The following is a 19,363-nucleotide window of genomic DNA, read 5'->3' on the forward strand; positions in this document are numbered from 1 at the left end:
AAAATTATTCTTTAAAAAGATTTTTAAAATCTTTGAAGTTTTATTGAAATGTAATCAAATAAGAATATAAACAATATCAAAGGAAAAGGGATAGAGAGATTCATACAGTTGTTTACACTAGTTCGACCTACTACTTACGTCTAGTTTTCCTTCAATCAACCTTAGATGAAGGGATCACTATTTAGATAAAGTTCTTACAAACAAGATATACAAAGAACAATCATCTCAAATATACTCTCCTCTCTAACTCAATATCAATTATAATACAAATCTAGAAAAATCACTAGCAATCTCAACTCTAAATAATAGAACTTCAGCCCTCTTCCTGTATAAAATATTTCTTTTATATAATTATCTTATGTCAGAAATTTATCTTGAATAATTTACTGTTGTACATTTATGATGAGACCTGGAAAGTCTGTATCACTTACACAAACATATTTAGATATATGTGTAGAAAGAATGTTTTTGACAAGGATGTGTTTTATTTCACTTGCCTATTTAAATATTTGTATTTATGTATAATTTGTGTATATTTAAGTTGTATTTGCACAAACCCTCTATTAGTTTGTTTTTTCTAACAGTACTGTTACATTGCGGATTAATTTGGTGGCGCTATACAGATTAGAAAGTTATATTGAGTCAATTTTTAAAATTTTTTATTTTTAATAAATAAAGTAAATATAATGAATCTTTAACCTAAAAAATTACAAGAGTAATTTTAATAATGAGTATAATAAACTATGATTTTATATAATTCATTATTAAATTTTTAAAAAAAATATTATATCAAAAATAAATATTTAAAGATTAAAATAAACGTACTAATTTATAAAAATTAAAAGATAAATTTAAGTTGGATCGGATATGTTTAAATTTTAATACACTATCCAAATTCATCCCTAATTATCCATTCCTCCGATGTATATTTAAATTTACTTCAAATTTTATCGAATGTGAATTTTTTTTCTTAGTTTCAGTTCAAATATTATGAAAATAAAATTATATAAAAGTCAATAATTTTAAAATAAAACTGACTCTCAATCTAACCCATTAAAGATGTTACCAGTAACCAATTCAATTATATTAAAAGATTATGTGGAAATCGAGAGAACCAATCCGGCTTTAAACTGAACTTTTAGAAACATAATTTACCTTTTAAACTTTAATTTAGAACATTTTAAAGATAAAGAAAAATACATATTTAAAATGTGTTTATACCATTTTACAAAATAAAAATACACTTTTTTCTAATTACTTGATATTATATTCTAATTAAACAATTTTATCTTTTAATAAAAATGATAATTTTTATTTAATAAATAAAGAATTAAATAATATCTATTAAAAAATAATTCCATAGCTTTGTTACTTAAAGTAGCCACATATTATTTCAGTATTATTTTTACAAAATTTATACACTTTTTAAGCCTCTTATTTAATATTATTCTTATAAAATTATACTCTTTTAACATCATACTAATATAATAAAATAATGATAGATAATGTTTTTTCACTATATAAATTATTTATTATCTAAAATAAAGGTTTTAACAACTGATAACTTTTTTATTTCGGATTTTGTATAATTTTAAACAATTAATATATTATTTTTTATTCTAGATTTAAGCTTAGTGTTGGCACTGATACTTTTAGTCAAGAAGTATGAAGACATATTATTTAATTTGATATTTTATGTGTATATTTCCAATACTAAAAACTTATAAACATGATAGAAGTATATTTTTTTACTGAATATCTTTTTCTTGTATTGTGATTGGTTTCTTTCCCATAATATTCTGTTTCACAGTAACATAGTCGTCATCTCCATATTATATGAATCTTATAATTTAAAATTTGTTTCTTTTTTCTTGTGAGTGGTTCCTCCCATAATGAAGAAGATCATAACAGCTTTTTGTAAAGTGAATTTACAAAATTTAGAATGAAGATAAGGAGTGACGTGGAACACTTTATATAGGCATACGACGAGAAGGGTCAGAGGATGCATGCATGGAGAAGGAGGGCGAAGATAGAATAAGCAGCTCTCACCCCATAACCTGTTGTATTCATATGAATGGAATTAGAAAGCCAAAACAGAGAAGTGCAGAGCAGAACAGAACAGAACAGAACAGCAGAATGCAGAGATAGTACACACAATCCCAGAAGTTAGAGTGGACTCATTCATCCTTCCATAACACCTCCTTTCAATCTTCTGTCATGCTGTTTCAAGTACAATAATTGGTATCTTAGGGAAATTTTGAGATGATTTTACATAACCCTTTAAAATCTTTATTATCAGTATGTTTTCTAACAGTAACAGTAATTTGTGTACACTCTGACTATTATTCAAATGTCAGTCACTTAATAAAACAAAACAATCAAGAATGATGGGTGTAGTTTTCCTACTATGTCAAGTTATTTGTATGTTAGACATAATTATTTAAGAATATGAAATACTTTCTTCATTTAATCCTTACAAATATGTCTAAAAAGGAGTAAAAACATGCATCTGAAAATTGTAGAAATCTTAAAATTACTAGTTATGGTATATGATGGGAGAAATTCCGATAAAGGATAACTGGAGAAAGAGTAAAATTACTACTTTGGAAAACTGATACTCTCATCTTATCTCCTCTGTTCCCAAGCCCATGCACCAAACTACTGTCTCTTCACGCTTCCCAACTATTTCTGAGACCACTTCCTAACTCCTCTCAACTCTTGGATCATTTGTTACCTCTTTTTTAAATACCCCTCTTCCCAGGCCGTTCTCTCCTATGTTACACTGTTTTATCATCATAATTTAATATATACAGAGTTTTTAATATTAAATGTACACAATTTCTGACGTGTATATATTCCCCTTTCAATTGCTGTGGGTTTCAGTTATAGAGATGGAAAAGGTCCGGAAGGTAACTAATGATGGAGAAAGCCAAAGAGAAGATGCCTCCAGGGTTTTTCCCTGCCTATTCTGTTCAAGAAAGTTTTACAGTTCTCAAGCTCTGGGAGGACACCAAAATGCTCACAAGAAAGAAAGAACAGCTGCAAGGAAGGCCAAGAGGGAATCTGTGTACACAAGTGTTTGCTTTCCTTCCTCACTGCCAGGCCCTATGATTTTTGCTCCAACCCATCTAGACATTTTAAATACTTCCATGATCATCACTGCCCATGCAGCAGAACTCTCTTATCTCCAAAACCATCAAATTTCCAAACAATTTGGATCAAATGGTGCACCTAGATTTGGCAACTCACTGTTCTATGAGGGAACTAACAGGGTACATGGTGAAGGGAAGAACTACAATGTCAGCTGGGGGGACACATCTCAATCCAAATTATTTATAAGTTACGATCAAAATCTTGGAATTTGGAATGACGGTACCGAGAAGGAACAAAAGCTTGATTTATCTCTCCATTTGTAGGCAATGTATGGACTAGGAATGAGAAGATGCCCTTTTCTGAGAGTTTATGAATTGCGGCCAATTGTGTTAGTATTGATATGGAATAATTGCCTGCATTTTTCGGATTAACATGTGTGTACCTCAATTCCAAAATAAAAATCTTCCTTTTACTTTGGTTATTATTGGATGAATTGACTATTAACTAGTGAACTTCAAAATTAGAGCATACGATGATGAAGATGAACATGTTTATGTATGTTTATGTGTTTGAGAAAAATTTGTATCCACTGTTTTTCTAGAAGTGAATCAACAAGGTACGTTTTTTATGTACTTTAACAAAAATTTTATTATAGTTTGCTAACTTATTCCTACAAACTAAAAGCATGTAAGTTGACCAGTCCATATGCATCTAACAAATGTGCAGGATGATGCTCTGAATCTGCAAGAGTACACTCAATTCAATGACCTAAAAAGCCCCGAAGGGAAACTATTAGAAACCGTCAACTGCTCACAGCATAAAACCACACAACTAGATTCTTCTGAATCAGAGGCACTGCATCTTTAGAGCTCACAACTCTGCTACTAGTTTCTGTACTAGTTTAGTTTGCTAACCAATTCCACAAATGAGAGCATCTCAGAAACAGAAAGAAATAAAAATAATTATTAATGCTCTGTAAGTGTTGGCAATCACATATATAGTTCCAAAACTTATAAACATCGAAGTCCCAGCCATGGATCAGGGGCCTACATTAAAGTTAAAATTGCTAAAACGTGAATCATATTAAGTAGCTAAACTTGTGCAGAATGACCCAATGATAAAAAAGCATTGTACAACCCAAATAAGTTCACAAATGCCAATCAACTTTCATGAGTGGATTTCCACAAGATTAATACACCCGGACATCCAACCAACAATGCGCAACACCGTTCACACTTCATTGAGAATTCCAACATTACCTAGAAAGCAAACCATATAAAAGTGAGTTAGACCCATTATCTTGAAAATTAAGCGATATGAAGTACCTGACTCGTTTGGTCAGAGAAATCATTACTCATGCAAATAATATTTAGTACACTGGTTTGAGGAGATAAAAACTTGAAGGGAATGAAAATAAAAGGACAAGAAAAGATTTTATGAGGACTAAAAAAATGTGGATTTCAGCCATTGTTTGGCAAACGGGGTAACTTTGTTTCAACTAACTTCTATGCTGCAAGAGTGAAATAAATGTGAGAGGGTGGTGTATACATTAGTAGCAATTTATTTTTCACATGTCACATTCATGTTGTACTTGTACCATACAAGTGTGAAGCAACTTCTTCAAATTCACAACATCCAAACCTCAAATAAGTGCACCTTTTATTAGCACCAACGAAAATATAAAGAGCATATACAGAACATTACAGGCCAGGGGGAATGCTAATAGCACATTATGAGATACTCTTTTTCAACACTTCCTCCAATCTTAAGTGAAATCTCACGCTAGTTCCACTAGATAACTATGGCCAGTCTTTATTAGAAGAATTTCATTCAATAATAGTGTCTAAGAGTGTGAAAGGTGTTGCTAGTATTTGTCAAAAGCCAATGTAATTGCACAAATAGTTAACCTATGTATTTTTCCAAAAGATGAGAACAGTTGTCATTTATTGTGAAGCCTAAATGCAGCTTAAATGTTGAAAGAGGTAGTTATGGACTAGGACATTATCAATCCCCTTCACAAATGAGTCAATTAACAAAATACCCTTTTGAAGGAAATAAATTGTATGCCACTTCTCAAGTTCTCGTACAAAACTAACATCCAAATTTTCCTAACAAGCTGCAAGCAAAAGAAGTCTCAAACCTGTATCACTAAAGACCACCTCCTTCATGCTTACTGTTGCTATGACTTTGCTATACACAAATTAGCGTTGGAATGAGATAGAATAGGAACCAGTGTTTGGATCTTTGACGGCTTTAAAGTTGTCCACACTCATCCCAAAGCGGCCCAGGACAGAATTGCCCATATCTTTCAATTTTCCTGCATTAAGAAAAAACTCTATCTAAGCAAATGATAACAGAACAATATACCAATCACTAGTCACAATATAAAGCACTTCAGCACAGTCCAAATGAGCTATTCAAAATTCATGATAGCACGTTGCCTTCATAAAACAGAATAGTAAATATTCACTGCTAACCAACTCAAATAAAAAAGGGAAAAAAAAAAACCACCAAGAAAAACTTGCACTCAATGCTTAACCACCTAACAGAAGAAAATCATACAAGGGTTAAGAACATAAGCAGAATCTAATGACACTGAATATTCAACAAGCTAACAGAAATAAACAAAGTGAGGCTTAACCACACAAGGAAGCCAACTTCTTGCTTAAACATTTTGCAGAAGCCAACCTCATCGTCAGCTGAGACCAAGGCTTAACCACCATGTAAGGTAGAAAAACAAATTAGTAACATCAAAATTTAACCACCCAAAGCAACACGTAACTTATCGATGTTTAACCACCAAGGGATAAAGCAAATAATGTCTAAATAGAAATAACTAAGTCATCAAAAATAGCCATAATACCAAAGCAACATTTGAGATCTTGACGACTTCAAGAGCCATAATATAAGAAAGTGATCTTTGAGGTAATATGAACACAATAGACACGTCTCACAATGGTAGATTTGTGGCACCCAAACATAGTATAGGAGGGAAAAATAACAAAAAGTTGAGTAAAAGAAAATAACAACCTCGGACATCCATTTTCAGAAGAAAAAGCCTCTTTTCATGATGAACATCAATGCCCCAAATCCATTTTTAAGATCTCACATGACTAGAGATAAAGTAAATTTAAATTATATAAGTAGAGACAATCCTCATCTCTCAAACCGGTTTTGTAAAGATAAGTTAAGTTTAAACTTGTTGAATATAGTGAAAAACTATATTTGAATTAATCTCCCTTGTGTAAAATACACACATAGGGTTCTCTATTTATAATAGAAGAAATATGGGCTAAGCCCAAAATACAAATGAGAAATAATAACAAACTAACTAAAAGATAAAATATATAATATATCTAACACTCCCCCTCAAGCTGGAGCATACAAATTGTATGAACTAAGCTTGGAATAGATGAACTCAGTGTTGAACTAGATGATTTGTCTTCAAGAGTGTGAGGCAAACATAGATGGACTAACAACAGCTTGTGAAACTTCAACTTCAAAAGTGGATGAAGGAGAGCAGTGGTGGACAATGACAAGTTGCAAGGACTAATTCCCAATCAATGATGGATGAGTGACGGGATCAACAGTAGTAGCTGAAAGCTAAGAGCTACAAAACTACAGGGACTACACTAAATCCTCATCAATGATGGATGGGTGACGGGATCAACAGTAGTAGCTGAAATCTACAAAACTGCAGGGACTACACCCATATTTATGTGACTTGTCGTGTCTTGGAAACGTACTCCCCCTTAGTGTGAAGGTGGAAATGTGAAAGATCACAGTTGCTGAACCACTAAAACAAAACAAAATATTAAGCTACAATGCTGAAACAAAGGCATCAAAGATCCAAAGACATGTTGGAGGTCCAAAATTCTTTGCTGGACAACTCCCAAGTGGTGATACTTAGCCATGTATCACAAGAAGATCGGGCTAAACTCTAGCCCAAGAAGAACTGACGCAGTTGCGTCTGTCTGAGGCGGTAGCGACTGCAGCGGCGGTTGACTACTATAAAACTGTAGGGACTAAATTGCCATCACTGACTGATGGGGCCTGTAGTGGCCGGAAGCGACAAAACTACAGGGACTGCCATCACTAACTGACGAGGTGATGGGGGCCTACAGTGGTTGGAAGCATACGGTGCCTGGACAGCGGCAGACGGCGCCAGACAGCGGCAGACGGCGCCGGACAGCGGCAGACGGCGCCGGACAGCGGCAGACGGCGCCAGAGAGCGGCAGACGGCGCAGACAGCGGCAGACGGCGCCAGAGAGCGGCAGACGGCGCAGACAGCAGCAGACGGCGCGGACAGCGGCAGACGACGCGGACAGCGGCAGACGGCGCGGACAGCGGCAAAACAATGGCTGGACAGCGGCAAACGGTGCCTGTATAGCGGAAAATGGTGCCTAGACAATCAACGGCGAAGACGAAGACAGACGAAGATGGCAACAATGGCTGCTCTGGAAGGTCTGAACAGAGAGAGGGAGGTCCGGCAAGAGCTATGGAGGTGTCGCGGTGAAACTCTGACACCAGGAAGGCGGCACGTGCAGAACACGCAGCCGAGACTGGCCGAGAAGAAGCGGCGCGTGACAGCTGGTGCGGAGGCTTCGGAGGACGGGACCACTAGGGTTGGGTTGCGCTTCTCAAGGCGCACCTAACCCTTGACTTCGCCGGAGCAAACGGCGACGGCTGCGGCGGCGGACTGGCCGGAAAGAAGCGCTGCGTGGCGGTGCGTGACTGAGAAGTGGCTCTCGAAACCGGCGTGGTTGGCCGTCGCTCGAAGAGACGGTCCAGATCCGCAGGTTACCCGTCGAAACTGTGACGGTGGCCGGCGGTGGCGACGGCGACGGAAGCGGCGGCGACGGTGGCCGGCCGCGGACAGAGGTTGGCGGCAGACAGTGGCTGGCGATGGTCGATGGCAGAGGCGACTGGTTGCACTGATACTAACTATGGCACAGATTTCAGAAGAGAAAGGGCTGTCCACTGAAATTTTAGGGGCTGCCGGCGGCCATGGCGACCGGCCGCCGGCAGACAGCAGAGGCCACGAGAAGAGATCAGAGAACCTGCTCTGATACCATGTTGAATATAGTGAAAAACTATATTTGAATTAATCTCCCTTGTGTAAAATACACACATAGGGTTCTCTATTTATAATAGAAGAAATATGGGCTAAGCCCAAAATACAAATGAGAAATAATAACAAACTAACTAAAAGATAAAATATATAATATATCTAACAAAACTCACTTCCTAAAAGGATGATGATTTGAAGAATGAATTTTCCATGCTGGAGACACCTATTGCAGATGAAATGATATTGACAATCTTTTGGCTTTAGATGCCGACCAGTCGAATAATAATGGTGACAAGGAGAATGTTGAGGAGCCTCAGTCAAGGTTGATGGGGGTAGTCAAAGAGAAAGGAAAACCACATCATGGAAGGGTTGAATCTGAACTATTCAATGAGATCATGAATGTGTCAGGTGTTTGATCATGTGGTCCTAGAGAAGTGGTTTGCAGAAGGGCATGATCTAACCCAAGATGAGGTGTCACATGCCATGGTTTATCTTCGAAGGCAAAAGATGTTTAGAAGAGTTTTGCAGCTCTCATAGTGGCTTGAGCCAAAAATCCGGTTTGAGTTTCTTGAAAGAGATTATCAAGTCGCATTGATTTAATTGCCTAAGCACATGGTTTACACAAGGCAGAGGTTTATATTGAGACTATTCAAGAATCTTGTAGAAGAGAGATGATGTACATGACTTAATTCGCTAATTGTGTCATTCAGCACAAATTGAACAAAAGCCTAGGAAGTTTTCAATAAAATGAACAATTTGGACATTCCTGTTACAGTATTTGCTAGCAATCAAATGTTACTTTTGCATAAGAGGAATAACAAGAAGAGAACTATAAGAGGAATAACAAGAAGAGAACTATAAGAGGAATAACAAGAAGAGAACAATTGTTGTATTATTGTTGATGGAAAACGAGAATATCAAACCTTCTTCTCTTATTCAATCTTAGTAGACACAAAAGGCAAGTCCAGAGATATTTATGGAATGGATCAATTTGTTGATAGACTAAAAGCTCAAGGCATTGAACCAAACATTAAAACATAGAATGTTTTGGCTAGGCATTACATCCCAGTTGGACTTCAAGATAAATCTGAAATCTTATTGAAGGAGATGGAAGCTAAAAACATAAAACAGGATTGGTGGCTATGCCAAATTTTACTTCCCAACCATGCAAACCTAGAAAAAGTGGATGAATTGGAAAACATTTGGTTCCAATTGACGCTTGGGGAAATTTGAATAAGGTTCATGGAGTAGAGAATTTTTTGTGGCAATTATAAGGAAATGGAAGCTTTCTTCTAAAGGTTTATGCAAATAATAAGATGCTAATGGAGGGTAAAGATTTTATTAAGCGTATGGCAAATAGTGGGTGCCGAATAGGCCAACTAACTTGGGATGCAATAGTGAAACTCAATGTCGAGGCCAGGGAAGTGGAGAAGGCAGACTCTGTTCTTAAGAGGGCAGCCCAGTAGAGCCAGATGAAGACAATGTTTTCCACCTACCTATCTATTTTGCAGCAGTATGCTAAGACGGGTGGGCTTTTATAACACAAACAAAATTCTATAGAATGAAACAAGTTGATTATCCATCTAGTCCAAAGATGTACCAAGTTCTAGTGAACACCTATATAAATGCAAAGGTTCCAGCCTATGGCATTAGGGACAGGTTCAGAGTTGATAGCATAATGACCCATAATACTTTGGCAAACCAGTTGATTCAGGTTGATAGATTTAGGAAGAATCCAGTCTCGATTTGCTTGATTGAGGAAGCCAGCAGATGCCTGTATAACTGTTTTTCTTACTCATCATACACATGTAATTGTTAGTCAAAGAGTAGGTTAACTATATCTTTGATTTGAAAAGTTTGTGCACATGCTTGAAAAACTCTTTAGCAGTTACTTCTGCAGAGTTTTTGTGCTATTGCATAATTTGGTATCTGTCTTGTATCTTGCAAGTTATGGTTGAAACTAAACTTCTAAAACAAGATGCTTGATTATTGCAGATGCACTGCGTTATTGGAAAGTTCTGGAACTTGGATAGATCATGGTTAGCAACATGCTTTTGCTTAGGAGCAATAGGGTTCCTTTGCATTTAAGTAGCACAATTGTCCCAACTCAACTATATTTACTTGTTGAAGGTTAAACAATCCTCTTCTTGGATTCTAACCAATTTCATGATGTAAACCATGCACATTACTAAAGAAGAGTTTTGATTAGGGTTTTAGCTCTTGCATCACTGTTTCTTTAAAACCACCCATACCATGCACATTACTAAAGAAGAGTTTTGATTAGGGTTTTAGCTCTTGCATCACTGTTTCTTCAAAACCACCCATGTGAGCTGTTCGTCAAGATTTCATCCCTCTCAGAACCTGAGGGTATAATGTGTGAACTAAATGTGAGGAAGAAAAGAATGGTATCACTAAGTCTCATGGAATAACACGGTGGATTGCTAGTGTGGAATACACGTTTTCATTCAGGGAAAGTGCATAAAAACACGTGAACTTCATAGTCCACAATAAAAGAAAATAAAAGGCAGCTGAACAGGAGATATATCTTGGGAATCAAGCCATGAAGTTTTGTAGCAAGTGTATGTTAATAGGCAAAACAAAATACAGGTAATGAAATGAAGCAAGCCTATGAACCCCTTAAAGAAAAACAAAATTTATAGATATTAAAGTATGAAGAGAAAGACAAAAAGAGACTCACCAATCATTTCCTCCTTCATTTTTTCCCGTTTTTCTGCAGCAAGGGGCTCTAGGCGCCGAATACTTTTCCTAGCTTGATCATTTGAGGGATCAATTTCTAAGATCTTTTTCATATCTGTAAATTATTTAAAAAAAAATGGTGGCAGGTTAAGAGCTGGTTATGAAAGAAGACGAAGAAGTGTAAGAATCAGAATGCTATTGGTGTGCTAAATACACAGCATGCACTTATACATCAATAACCAAAATTAAGGGATAATTAGGACAACCTCCCTTGGGTCTCTACACATTTTTTATATTAGAAATAACACCTCTCTCCTTACTTTCCTAATTACAAAGAGCAATAGAGTTGGAACATGACAGAAGTAAGGATGGTAAATGAACCCATTCCCGTGATTATTATCCGAACCCATCCTGATTATGATGGAGAATCCCGCATTGACCGTATGGATATGGGTAAAACCCAATTTTTTCAATTAGTTATTGGGATGAAGATGGTATGTACATAACCGTCTCCATCCCTTCCGTCCCCTATCTCCATTTTAAATTACTAAAACATCTTTAATTTATTATGTAATCAATTTTTTTGTACTTCATTTCATAACATCCTTTTAAGACACAGATTTGATTGCTCTTACTCTTTTATTCTTATTTAATATTTATACAATTATAATTTCTTTCTTGATATTTGACATTGGAGTAAAAAATGTGTATCCTTTTCACATTTAATACTTCACAACATGATATTTTCTTTGCTATGAATTTTACTTTTTGTAGAAAAAGATTATTAATTAATATTTGGAACACTAAAAGGGCAGGTACAGGTATAACCGTTTCCCAATGGGGATGGGTCAAAAATATCAAATCCGTTGGGAAGGATAAGTGCAAACCCTGGAGGAGGTTGGTATAATTACCCACTACCCTATTGTAAAATCTGAACTCACCAGCAATGGCCTCTTCAAAATGCTCGAGCTTTTCATGAGCTTCTCCTCTTCTCACGAAAGCCTTAACGTACACAGGATTCAGTTCTAATGCTTTTGTGCATTCCTTGATTGTGTTATCATATTTTCCCTGTGGCATATTTGACAATTGTTTAAGAAACGCAAACAACTAACAAAGTGGGCACAAAATTATGTCAGGATAAACGAAATGCTAAATCTTGTTGTGGCTTTATCTGGGATAAAAATTATCAAATGATGACATACATATCATTAAAAAATTGAACTGAAGGAAAGAATACAAGAATAAAGTATATTTGATGAAGTTTGTTTTAACAGAATCCCTCAAGCAGCTTGGGATCAGGTTTCGCTCAGATTTATTAAATGAGGTACTAATGTGTAAGTACATAGCCAAGCTAATTTTGGCATATTAGTATCTATCCCTGAACTCTACAAGAAACTAGGTTGATACTTAATGCTCATCAATATATATTTAACTGTTTCTAAAACATGTGGAATTTCTTATGGTTGTGTCATAATAATGCTCACATTTGTAGGGGAGCCTCGTTTCCTTAAAAATTATAATTTCTATTAAATATTACGCTTAAGCTTCCCTGTAAAGTTCTGCCGCTCAATTTCTGCTAGCAGGTAGCTTTGCAGCATAATTTACTTTTTCTAAGGTTTTACTTTCCCTCTTTTCTCTATCATTTATGTAATTTAAAAATAATGATGCTTTGTATTGAGAAAATAATATTTTTAAGCAAAACATAAACTACTTAATTTTTTTAGTTTTGTTTCTTCAAGAACAGTATGAAATAGAAAAACAAAAACCAACTTTCAGTTTCAACCAATAACTCTGAACTCTGAAAATGCAAACATGGAAAGGTCAAGGACCATAGCTAGACCACTATGCATAAGCCATGGAGGAAAAACATTGAGATCAATAGGTCATCTAGTAGACGTGAGGAAGAGCATAACAAAAGAATGTGATAATAAATGCATTAACCCAGGATAAAAAAAGGCCATACCAGTTTCAGAAAGCACACACCACGGTTCGAGTGGCATATTGACCGTATTTCCACAGATGAAGGTGTGTCTGGTGCTACTTGTAAAGCAACTTCATACTGTGATAACGCCTCTTCATACTTCCCATCTACAAAAAGTTTGTTGCCTTCTAACTTTGCTTCATTTGCTTGATCCAATGCTTTCTATGACACAAACCAACAGCGCTCAATACTCTCTTTACATGCACAAGGCTTAATATGCAGTTGTACAACAATTTCAAAGTTATCAAAATAAAATTTTCACTGCGCAGGCTCTCCAATATCTTCATCATAGAACATGAGAATTTAATCACTAATTGACCACATAAGCTAGGTACAAAAGAATAGAAGTACTAGTTAAACATTATGTAAACACTTATATCACACCCTCTGCTACAAGTTAAAATTTATTCAAAACTGTAAAATCACGAGATGAGAGTCATTAAACAAGGTGCAATGCCAACACAATTCTCAACCATTTCAGTCAAATATACAAAACATAGCATTTTTCATTATACAATTCAGTGAATTAATTAGAAACTAGTCGATATTACTTTTGCAGTAATCATTATAAAAAATCGACTGTAGCCATCCAATACATGATCCAAAAAACCTTTTCAACCCTTTAAAGCACTTCAATTAAACCCATTGTTTCAATTAGAAAAACGTAATTGTCAAAGAAGAGAATAGTTCAGCAATCAGAAGGATCCTAGAGACTAAACCCTTAAGTTCAACACATAACCACCTGTCTAGATTCTTCTTCGTTGATCAACGCATTCTCGGGGGACTCTTCAGCGATCAAGGCATTCTCAGAGGATTCGGCGGTGCTCTGAGGAACATCGCGTTCAGGTTGTTGCTCAGTCTGCTGCTGCCGGTGGTGTTCCTCGGGGTGATTCTGCTCCTGTTGTCTGTCTGCTCCACCATCTCCGCCGTCATCATCACTGGCGAGATCGGCCTCGCTGGCGGTTTCGAAGCCATCGGAAGCGTCGTTGGCAGCGCCGGCAGCGTTGGAGCGGCTCGCATTTCGGTGCTCGCTCTCTTCCTGTTCTATAACCACCATCTTCTGGAAGGTTCGCTGTGAAGGACCTGTTCGGATCAGCAGGAAGCAGAAAATGGGATTCTTTGCCGCAGAAGAAATACGTGTTAGCTTCCTTGATACGGTTGGGTTGGGACGCCGACTTATGGTTTGGGTGTTTCTAGAACCAGCGAAAACCAGAACACACCGTTTTTGCAAAGTTTGATTTTTGTCCTCTTCATAAACATGTGGTTGAACATGAACATGAACCGTTTGCACTTAGGTTTACGTACTTTTTCTTTGGAAAATAAAAAGAATAACAAAGTCATTGATGTTTAAAACCTTTTTTTTTTCGTTTAATTGGGTCGATTTTAAAAAAAAGTATACTACAAAACTAATTTATATTCAAGGAATTTTATAAAAACAAAGGTTATGTTTTTTGCTTGATTGTTATTCTACAATAACAATGACGTGATTCTGTATATTATTAATTATATATAGCATAATATTGTGCATATATATATATATATATATATATATATTATTTGTATATATTATTTAATGTTTAGAGTAAATTGTGATGAAAACAATATTATTTACATCTTTTAATGACATATTAGGGGGAAATTTGAAATGAATTGTTTTTTTCTTTAAGTTGAATAAGGTGTGTATGCATGGAAATTAGATCTTCTGATCCAAACTTAATTGTGATGGGATGGGTTTGATTTCAGCTATAGAATTTTTTATTTTTTATTTTTGTACAAATCTTAATTTAGACCAATGAAAAATTATTGATATGGATTAATTTTATTTCAAATTCTATTTAAACCAACTCATTCCAACTATAATTTTATCTATATAAATATTAAAATAATTTGTCCTAAGATTATTTTAAGACGTGAATATGTAAAAGTATTTTTAATTTTTTTTTCATGTGTTACAATGTTGAACATATATGATTGTATTCATTCAAATAAGAAAAAAGAAAGAAAAATTATGAACGAGTCTCATTTGTATGTATTCATCAAGTTGATAGATATCAAAGGAAATAAGTAAAAGTCAATATGATATTAAATTTTCTCTTTCTGTGGAGTCATGAATGTTTCATATATAATTAGTTCATGACACTAGTTCTAAGCAGCAATATTTTCAACAACACGTAAAAACTAATTTGTTCGTTTGATAAAATTTTAATAGTTTATAATTTTGATTAAGTACTCAGAGTATACAAATATGATTATATTTTGTATGATAAACAGTGATTACTTTTAATATCAAATTATGTAAAATGTAAATATTTTATGTATATGATGAAACATTATGTAGTCCATGTAGTCATATTTTTACGTCTAATATAATAATATGTGTTCAAACGATATACAAATAAAAGTAAGTTAGTTTTATACTAAAATGAAAAAATACATGGTTATTCTTTATTATGGATACACTACAAAAATAATTAATTTTAGGAGGGGTTATTTTCTGGCAGTTTTAGAAACCCCGAATAATGCCAGCGGTTTTAATAAAACCGTCCCTAAAATATGATTTTTTTTTTTAATTTTATAATACTTACGAACGAATATTCCTTCTCACTGTCTTCGGTCATTCATTTTAGGAACTATTCTAATTTGGGGTATACTTTCGAACTCTAAAACCTTCTTCCCGTCTTCATAAAAATTTCCCCCAAACCCTACCCTGCACCACAATCTTCTCCTGCTTGGCTTTGTATTCGTCTTCTTTGGATTGGCTTTGTGTTCGTCTTCTCTTCTTGTTTGGTTTCGTGTTCGTCTTCTCCTGCGAGGTGGAGCATCAAGGTGGAGGCGTCGAGGCATCTGTGGGTTGAGCGAGTTCGAGGTACTCTGGCGTGCTCCCGCACTGACCGTCAAGGTAAGACTGTGTTCGATCTTGGCTCTCTAGTTTAGGTTTTCGAAGTCATCTACTTACAAACCACTTCGATCCCATTCACGAAAAATTACAAATCCATGTGTTCTGGTTTAATTTTTGTGTTTTTTTGTTATGGAAATAGCTTGGTAAGTTGTTTAGGATAATCTTCTCGTAGATCTAGCATTCGTGAAATGCGTTATTGCTTGTTTATGTATACTGGAAAGTGCAGATATTGTTGTATCTCTTTTCATCTGGTGTGAAGTTGAGTTCAACTGTTTAGGTGCAGAAATAGCGGGGAATGGTGAATAAAGCAAGCTGGTGGGTGACAGTATGATTAAAACTATGCAAGTGGCTATTCAAGTGGCTAGCATAATGATTAAAGCAAAGCCCACTCTTCACTGTGGTTATATTTGGTTGCTTGGCTTTGTTCGTTTCCCTTGTTCTAAGCTTTGGCATTAATACGAGCTATAGAAACATATTGAGCAAAAATTTGTATTGGAACATCTTCCATTTTACCAAATAACAAATGTTTGCTTGTGATTTATACCTTCTGAGATGAAAATAATATGCCACTTTGTGCTTCTTTTTTCTATTAAATATTGTTTATAATTATGGATGACAAATTCTCAATGTTGTATCTTGAATTCTCAGGAGGAGTGCTTGCTGAGGTTACAGAGTCGCATTGACATTCCATACGATAGTTCTATTCCTGAGCACCAGGTATCTCTTCTATTGATATTGTTCATGTCACAGTGAGTGATGTGGTAATGACTATGTATGAAGTTCATCAAAGACTTTAAGCCACCTGCACATAACTTTATGTGCTTCTGATGCCTTACCATGTGTTCAACCTTTTTTACTTGAAATAGTTATAATTTTGATATAAAATAATTAGCAGTATTTATTGGATTCAACGCACTTTGAAGCAAGTATGAGAAATTTATGTTGTATTTTTCATTATTCATATTCTGTTATTTTTTCCTTTTAATCGCGTTCCATTTAACAGCAGTCTTTTATTACAGTTTTAGAAGGAACCTTAAATGTTTGGTAAAAAGGTTGAGGTTTGATAGTGGGAAGACAAACTTAAAGTTTAAAATAATTTTCTGGTACACCAAATCTTCCACTAGAGAGATCATTTTCTCAAAATATACACTTGGGAATTGCATGGCCATGAAGTCTCTTATAAATATGAAGATAATTTAGGTGAAATGCTCTTGAATATATGATCTGTAGCAATATGTGATTCAGTAGAATGTGTATCTTCCTTTAACATGTGCAACGTTTTGTTTGTAGAGAAAGCAATTAAGAGAAAAGAGAAAGACTTTTGGCCCCCTCAAAAGTCAAAACGCAAGTTCGTTTTGTGTTTCAACTTCCAAATAGAAGCAAAAGAAAAAATCAGATTTGTGATTGAAGGCAACATAAAAATGCATTTTGGCCTTTGGATTAAATTTTATGATGCATATATTTTATGATGCATTAAATTTTATGCAGAAGCCCGTTAGTTTGAAACCAAGATCTTGATTTGAATTGTTATATGTTGCAGTGGTTAGCAGGAAAACCCAAAAGAAGAAATTAAAAGGTAGAAGGAAATGAATGGTTTAAAAGATAGTGTTGAAGGAACGTCTCTTTCGATCTTCCAGAGACATGTTTATTTAAAAAATGTTCTTGTAAATTACTTGTATTTCTTTTTGTTGTGTATTATTCTGCTCATATGTCCCTAGGTTGAGTGCACCTGTATGATAGTAATCGGAGAGTTGGGAGTGATGATGGGTTGTTCTCTGATTGTGAGAAGGAGGAGGTTTTGCTTTTGGCCCCTTCCAAGGATGTTCCTGCACCCGTTCCAATCTCAGGTTCGTTTTTTGGAATCAATTTCGGACATGCCCTTTGTGATTCTGTGAACTATTGTTATGTTATAGTAAGGGTTCTTTTTTTTTTTCCCTTTTCCTCCACTTTTGCTATTGTTGATTTGTTGAGAATGATTGCATTACAGAAAAGTTACGGTGAAATTTATGGTAAAAAATTGCCTTATGATAGAGAAAATCCATTGGTGAGTAAGTGTGTATTTTGAATTTCAGTTTTTCAGCTGAATTTGAATCAATCCAACACTCATAATGCTCCTCTGTTTATGCATTGGATAGTACCATATCTACGAACAATGCTGTTCTAATGGATTTCCAGACATACTCAGTGACTTAGTGCGTATTTGTAAAACCGATGTCTCACATTTCGATGATGCAGTTGAACAAAAGTTTAAACGTCACTGAAAGTACCAAAGGATGAAGAAAATTGATAAAAACTTAAAATTCTTAAGAAGGATTTATTGGGTATTTGGATTTATCATTTATAATTACGTTGAAATACAACTAAGATGGTTTTAGTTAAATATTCATGTATTTGGTTCTATGTTAAGAAATTGAATATGAATCTGTAGTTGATTTTAGGTTGAAATAACTTTTTTGCTGGTTCATACAAATTCCTTACTATGATTTTTTATCATCTGGATCTAGAATAAAAACATAGTACTTCAGTTTAGTTTAAAATCAATTTTAGCTAATTGTGTGCTTGGTTGCGAGTGACTTTCTCCAGCAAAAAATATTTTTTTTTTGTGGTGATTTCGTGTCGATTTTTTCTTGAATATTTTTTTTTCTATGGCCGATCCAAACAGACAATTAATCTTGCGAAATCAATTTTGAGTTACTCATATATACAGTGTGTGCTTTGAGATACTCATCTATAGAGTGTGTTTGGTTTGGTTTTTGCAAGACACTGAATGTTTTTCACTTGTTCCGAAGCTGAAAATAGAGAAGCAAGTATGTTGTTGGATTGGAAAAAAGTGGCTTAGGTTAAACCCCACATTTCTTCTAACACTCACACAGTGAGTTGAAAGTTAAGTATATTCACTAATATGTAATTTATGCGACAGATGCAACTCAGTGAAAAAAGTTATAGGTATCTTCATTGACATCACAAGTCAATGAAATGAAGACAATCATGACACTTTTGTTGCAAAATCATCAAGGTCCATTGCCTTCACAATTTGTAGTATTTCAAAGATCATCGGTAATAATTGTTAAATTTATTTGTATGATTTTTTTTATTAAATATATTATCGACTAACTATTATATTATATTGTAGGTATCTGATCAAGGGAGTGGGCCAAACAATGGATGTAATGAAGAAAAACATTAGATATTGTTAATTGAATACTTTTATGAGTCATACTTTTAGTATTGAACATCTATATTGAACATATGTAATGAACCTCTTTCTTTTTAATTTTTATGTATGAACAATTAGTTGTATGAATGATATTAGGTTGAACAATGTAGTTTATTTTATACAATATTATTAAATTTTAGTTCATATTAATTTATTGTTTGTTTTTTCAATAAAATCATTTTTATTATAATCTAATTTTATTACAATAAAAAAAAATTGAACTAATCAAATTCCCGGCGGTTTTAAAACCCCGGTAAACTAAACCATCAAAAATAGCGACGGTTTTGAGATAACCCCAGCTAGTTCCGGCGGTTTTTGAGTAGCCCCGCAATTCCCGGCGGTTTTCATCAAACCCCCACTAATTCCGGCGGTTTAGGCAAAACCCCTGGAAATTCCGGCGGTTCC

General features: G+C 34.8%; 2 protein-coding genes, 1 long non-coding RNA gene and 2 pseudogenes across 3 annotated transcripts; 4 read left to right on the forward strand and 1 right to left on the reverse strand.

Moving 5' to 3' along the window:
* The first annotated feature begins 1,869 nt into the window (after positions 1–1,869).
* Positions 1,870–3,500, forward strand: LATE (C2H2-like zinc finger protein). Its single transcript, XM_047308804.2, has one exon. It carries the CDS (start codon positions 2,829–2,831, stop codon positions 3,414–3,416), a length of 588 nt encoding a protein of 195 aa, XP_047164760.2. The 5' UTR covers positions 1,870–2,828; the 3' UTR covers positions 3,417–3,500.
* A 532-nt stretch (positions 3,501–4,032) lies between these two features.
* TPR1 (Tetratricopeptide repeat (TPR)-like superfamily protein) lies at positions 4,033–14,103 on the reverse strand. Its single transcript, XM_047308802.1, has 6 exons — positions 13,585–14,103; positions 12,825–13,004; positions 11,803–11,929; positions 10,863–10,976; positions 5,234–5,410; positions 4,033–4,352 (listed from the first exon to the last, which is right to left on the reverse strand). The coding sequence occupies exons 1-5, from the start codon at positions 13,897–13,899 to the stop codon at positions 5,295–5,297; spliced, it is 852 nt and encodes a 283-aa protein (XP_047164758.1). The 5' UTR covers positions 13,900–14,103; the 3' UTR covers positions 4,033–4,352; positions 5,234–5,294.
* On the forward strand, positions 8,342–9,222 carry LOC148197604 (pentatricopeptide repeat-containing protein At3g15590, mitochondrial-like; annotated as a pseudogene).
* On the forward strand, positions 9,030–9,983 carry LOC148197605 (pentatricopeptide repeat-containing protein At1g15480, mitochondrial pseudogene; annotated as a pseudogene).
* Positions 14,104–15,471: 1,368 nt separating the features above from the next.
* LOC148197606 (uncharacterized) lies at positions 15,472–19,102 on the forward strand. The gene is made up of 6 exons (XR_015779852.1): positions 15,472–15,741; positions 16,390–16,458; positions 17,282–17,317; positions 17,460–17,588; positions 18,662–18,798; positions 18,875–19,102. It is a non-coding gene; the product is annotated as an uncharacterized LOC148197606 (long non-coding RNA).
* The last annotated feature ends 261 nt before the right edge of the window (positions 19,103–19,363 follow it).

This window comes from Vigna umbellata, chromosome 5 (genome assembly GCF_029865625.1).
Source record: "Vigna umbellata cultivar VRB3 chromosome 5, Vumbellata_1.0, whole genome shotgun sequence".
NCBI classification, from domain to species: Eukaryota; Viridiplantae; Streptophyta; class Magnoliopsida; order Fabales; family Fabaceae; genus Vigna; species Vigna umbellata.

What these genes read in the sequence shown, in the direction of transcription:
- LATE (XM_047308804.2), top strand. Translation starts at nt 2,829, where the DNA reads ATGTACACAATTTCTGACGTGTATATATTCCCCTTTCAATTGCTGTGG.
- TPR1 (XM_047308802.1), bottom strand. Translation starts at nt 13,899, where the DNA reads ATGGTGGTTATAGAACAGGAAGAGAGCGAGCACCGAAATGCGAGCCGC. An exon ending in GTGTGTGCTTTCTGAAACTG is followed by an intron (nt 11,930 to 12,824) that starts GTATGGCCTTTT and finishes AATATGCCACAG; the next exon opens with GGAAAATATGATAACACAAT. An exon ending in AATGAAGGAGGAAATGATTG is followed by an intron (nt 5,411 to 10,862) that starts GTGAGTCTCTTT and finishes TTCTTAATGCAG; the next exon opens with GAAAATTGAAAGATATGGGC.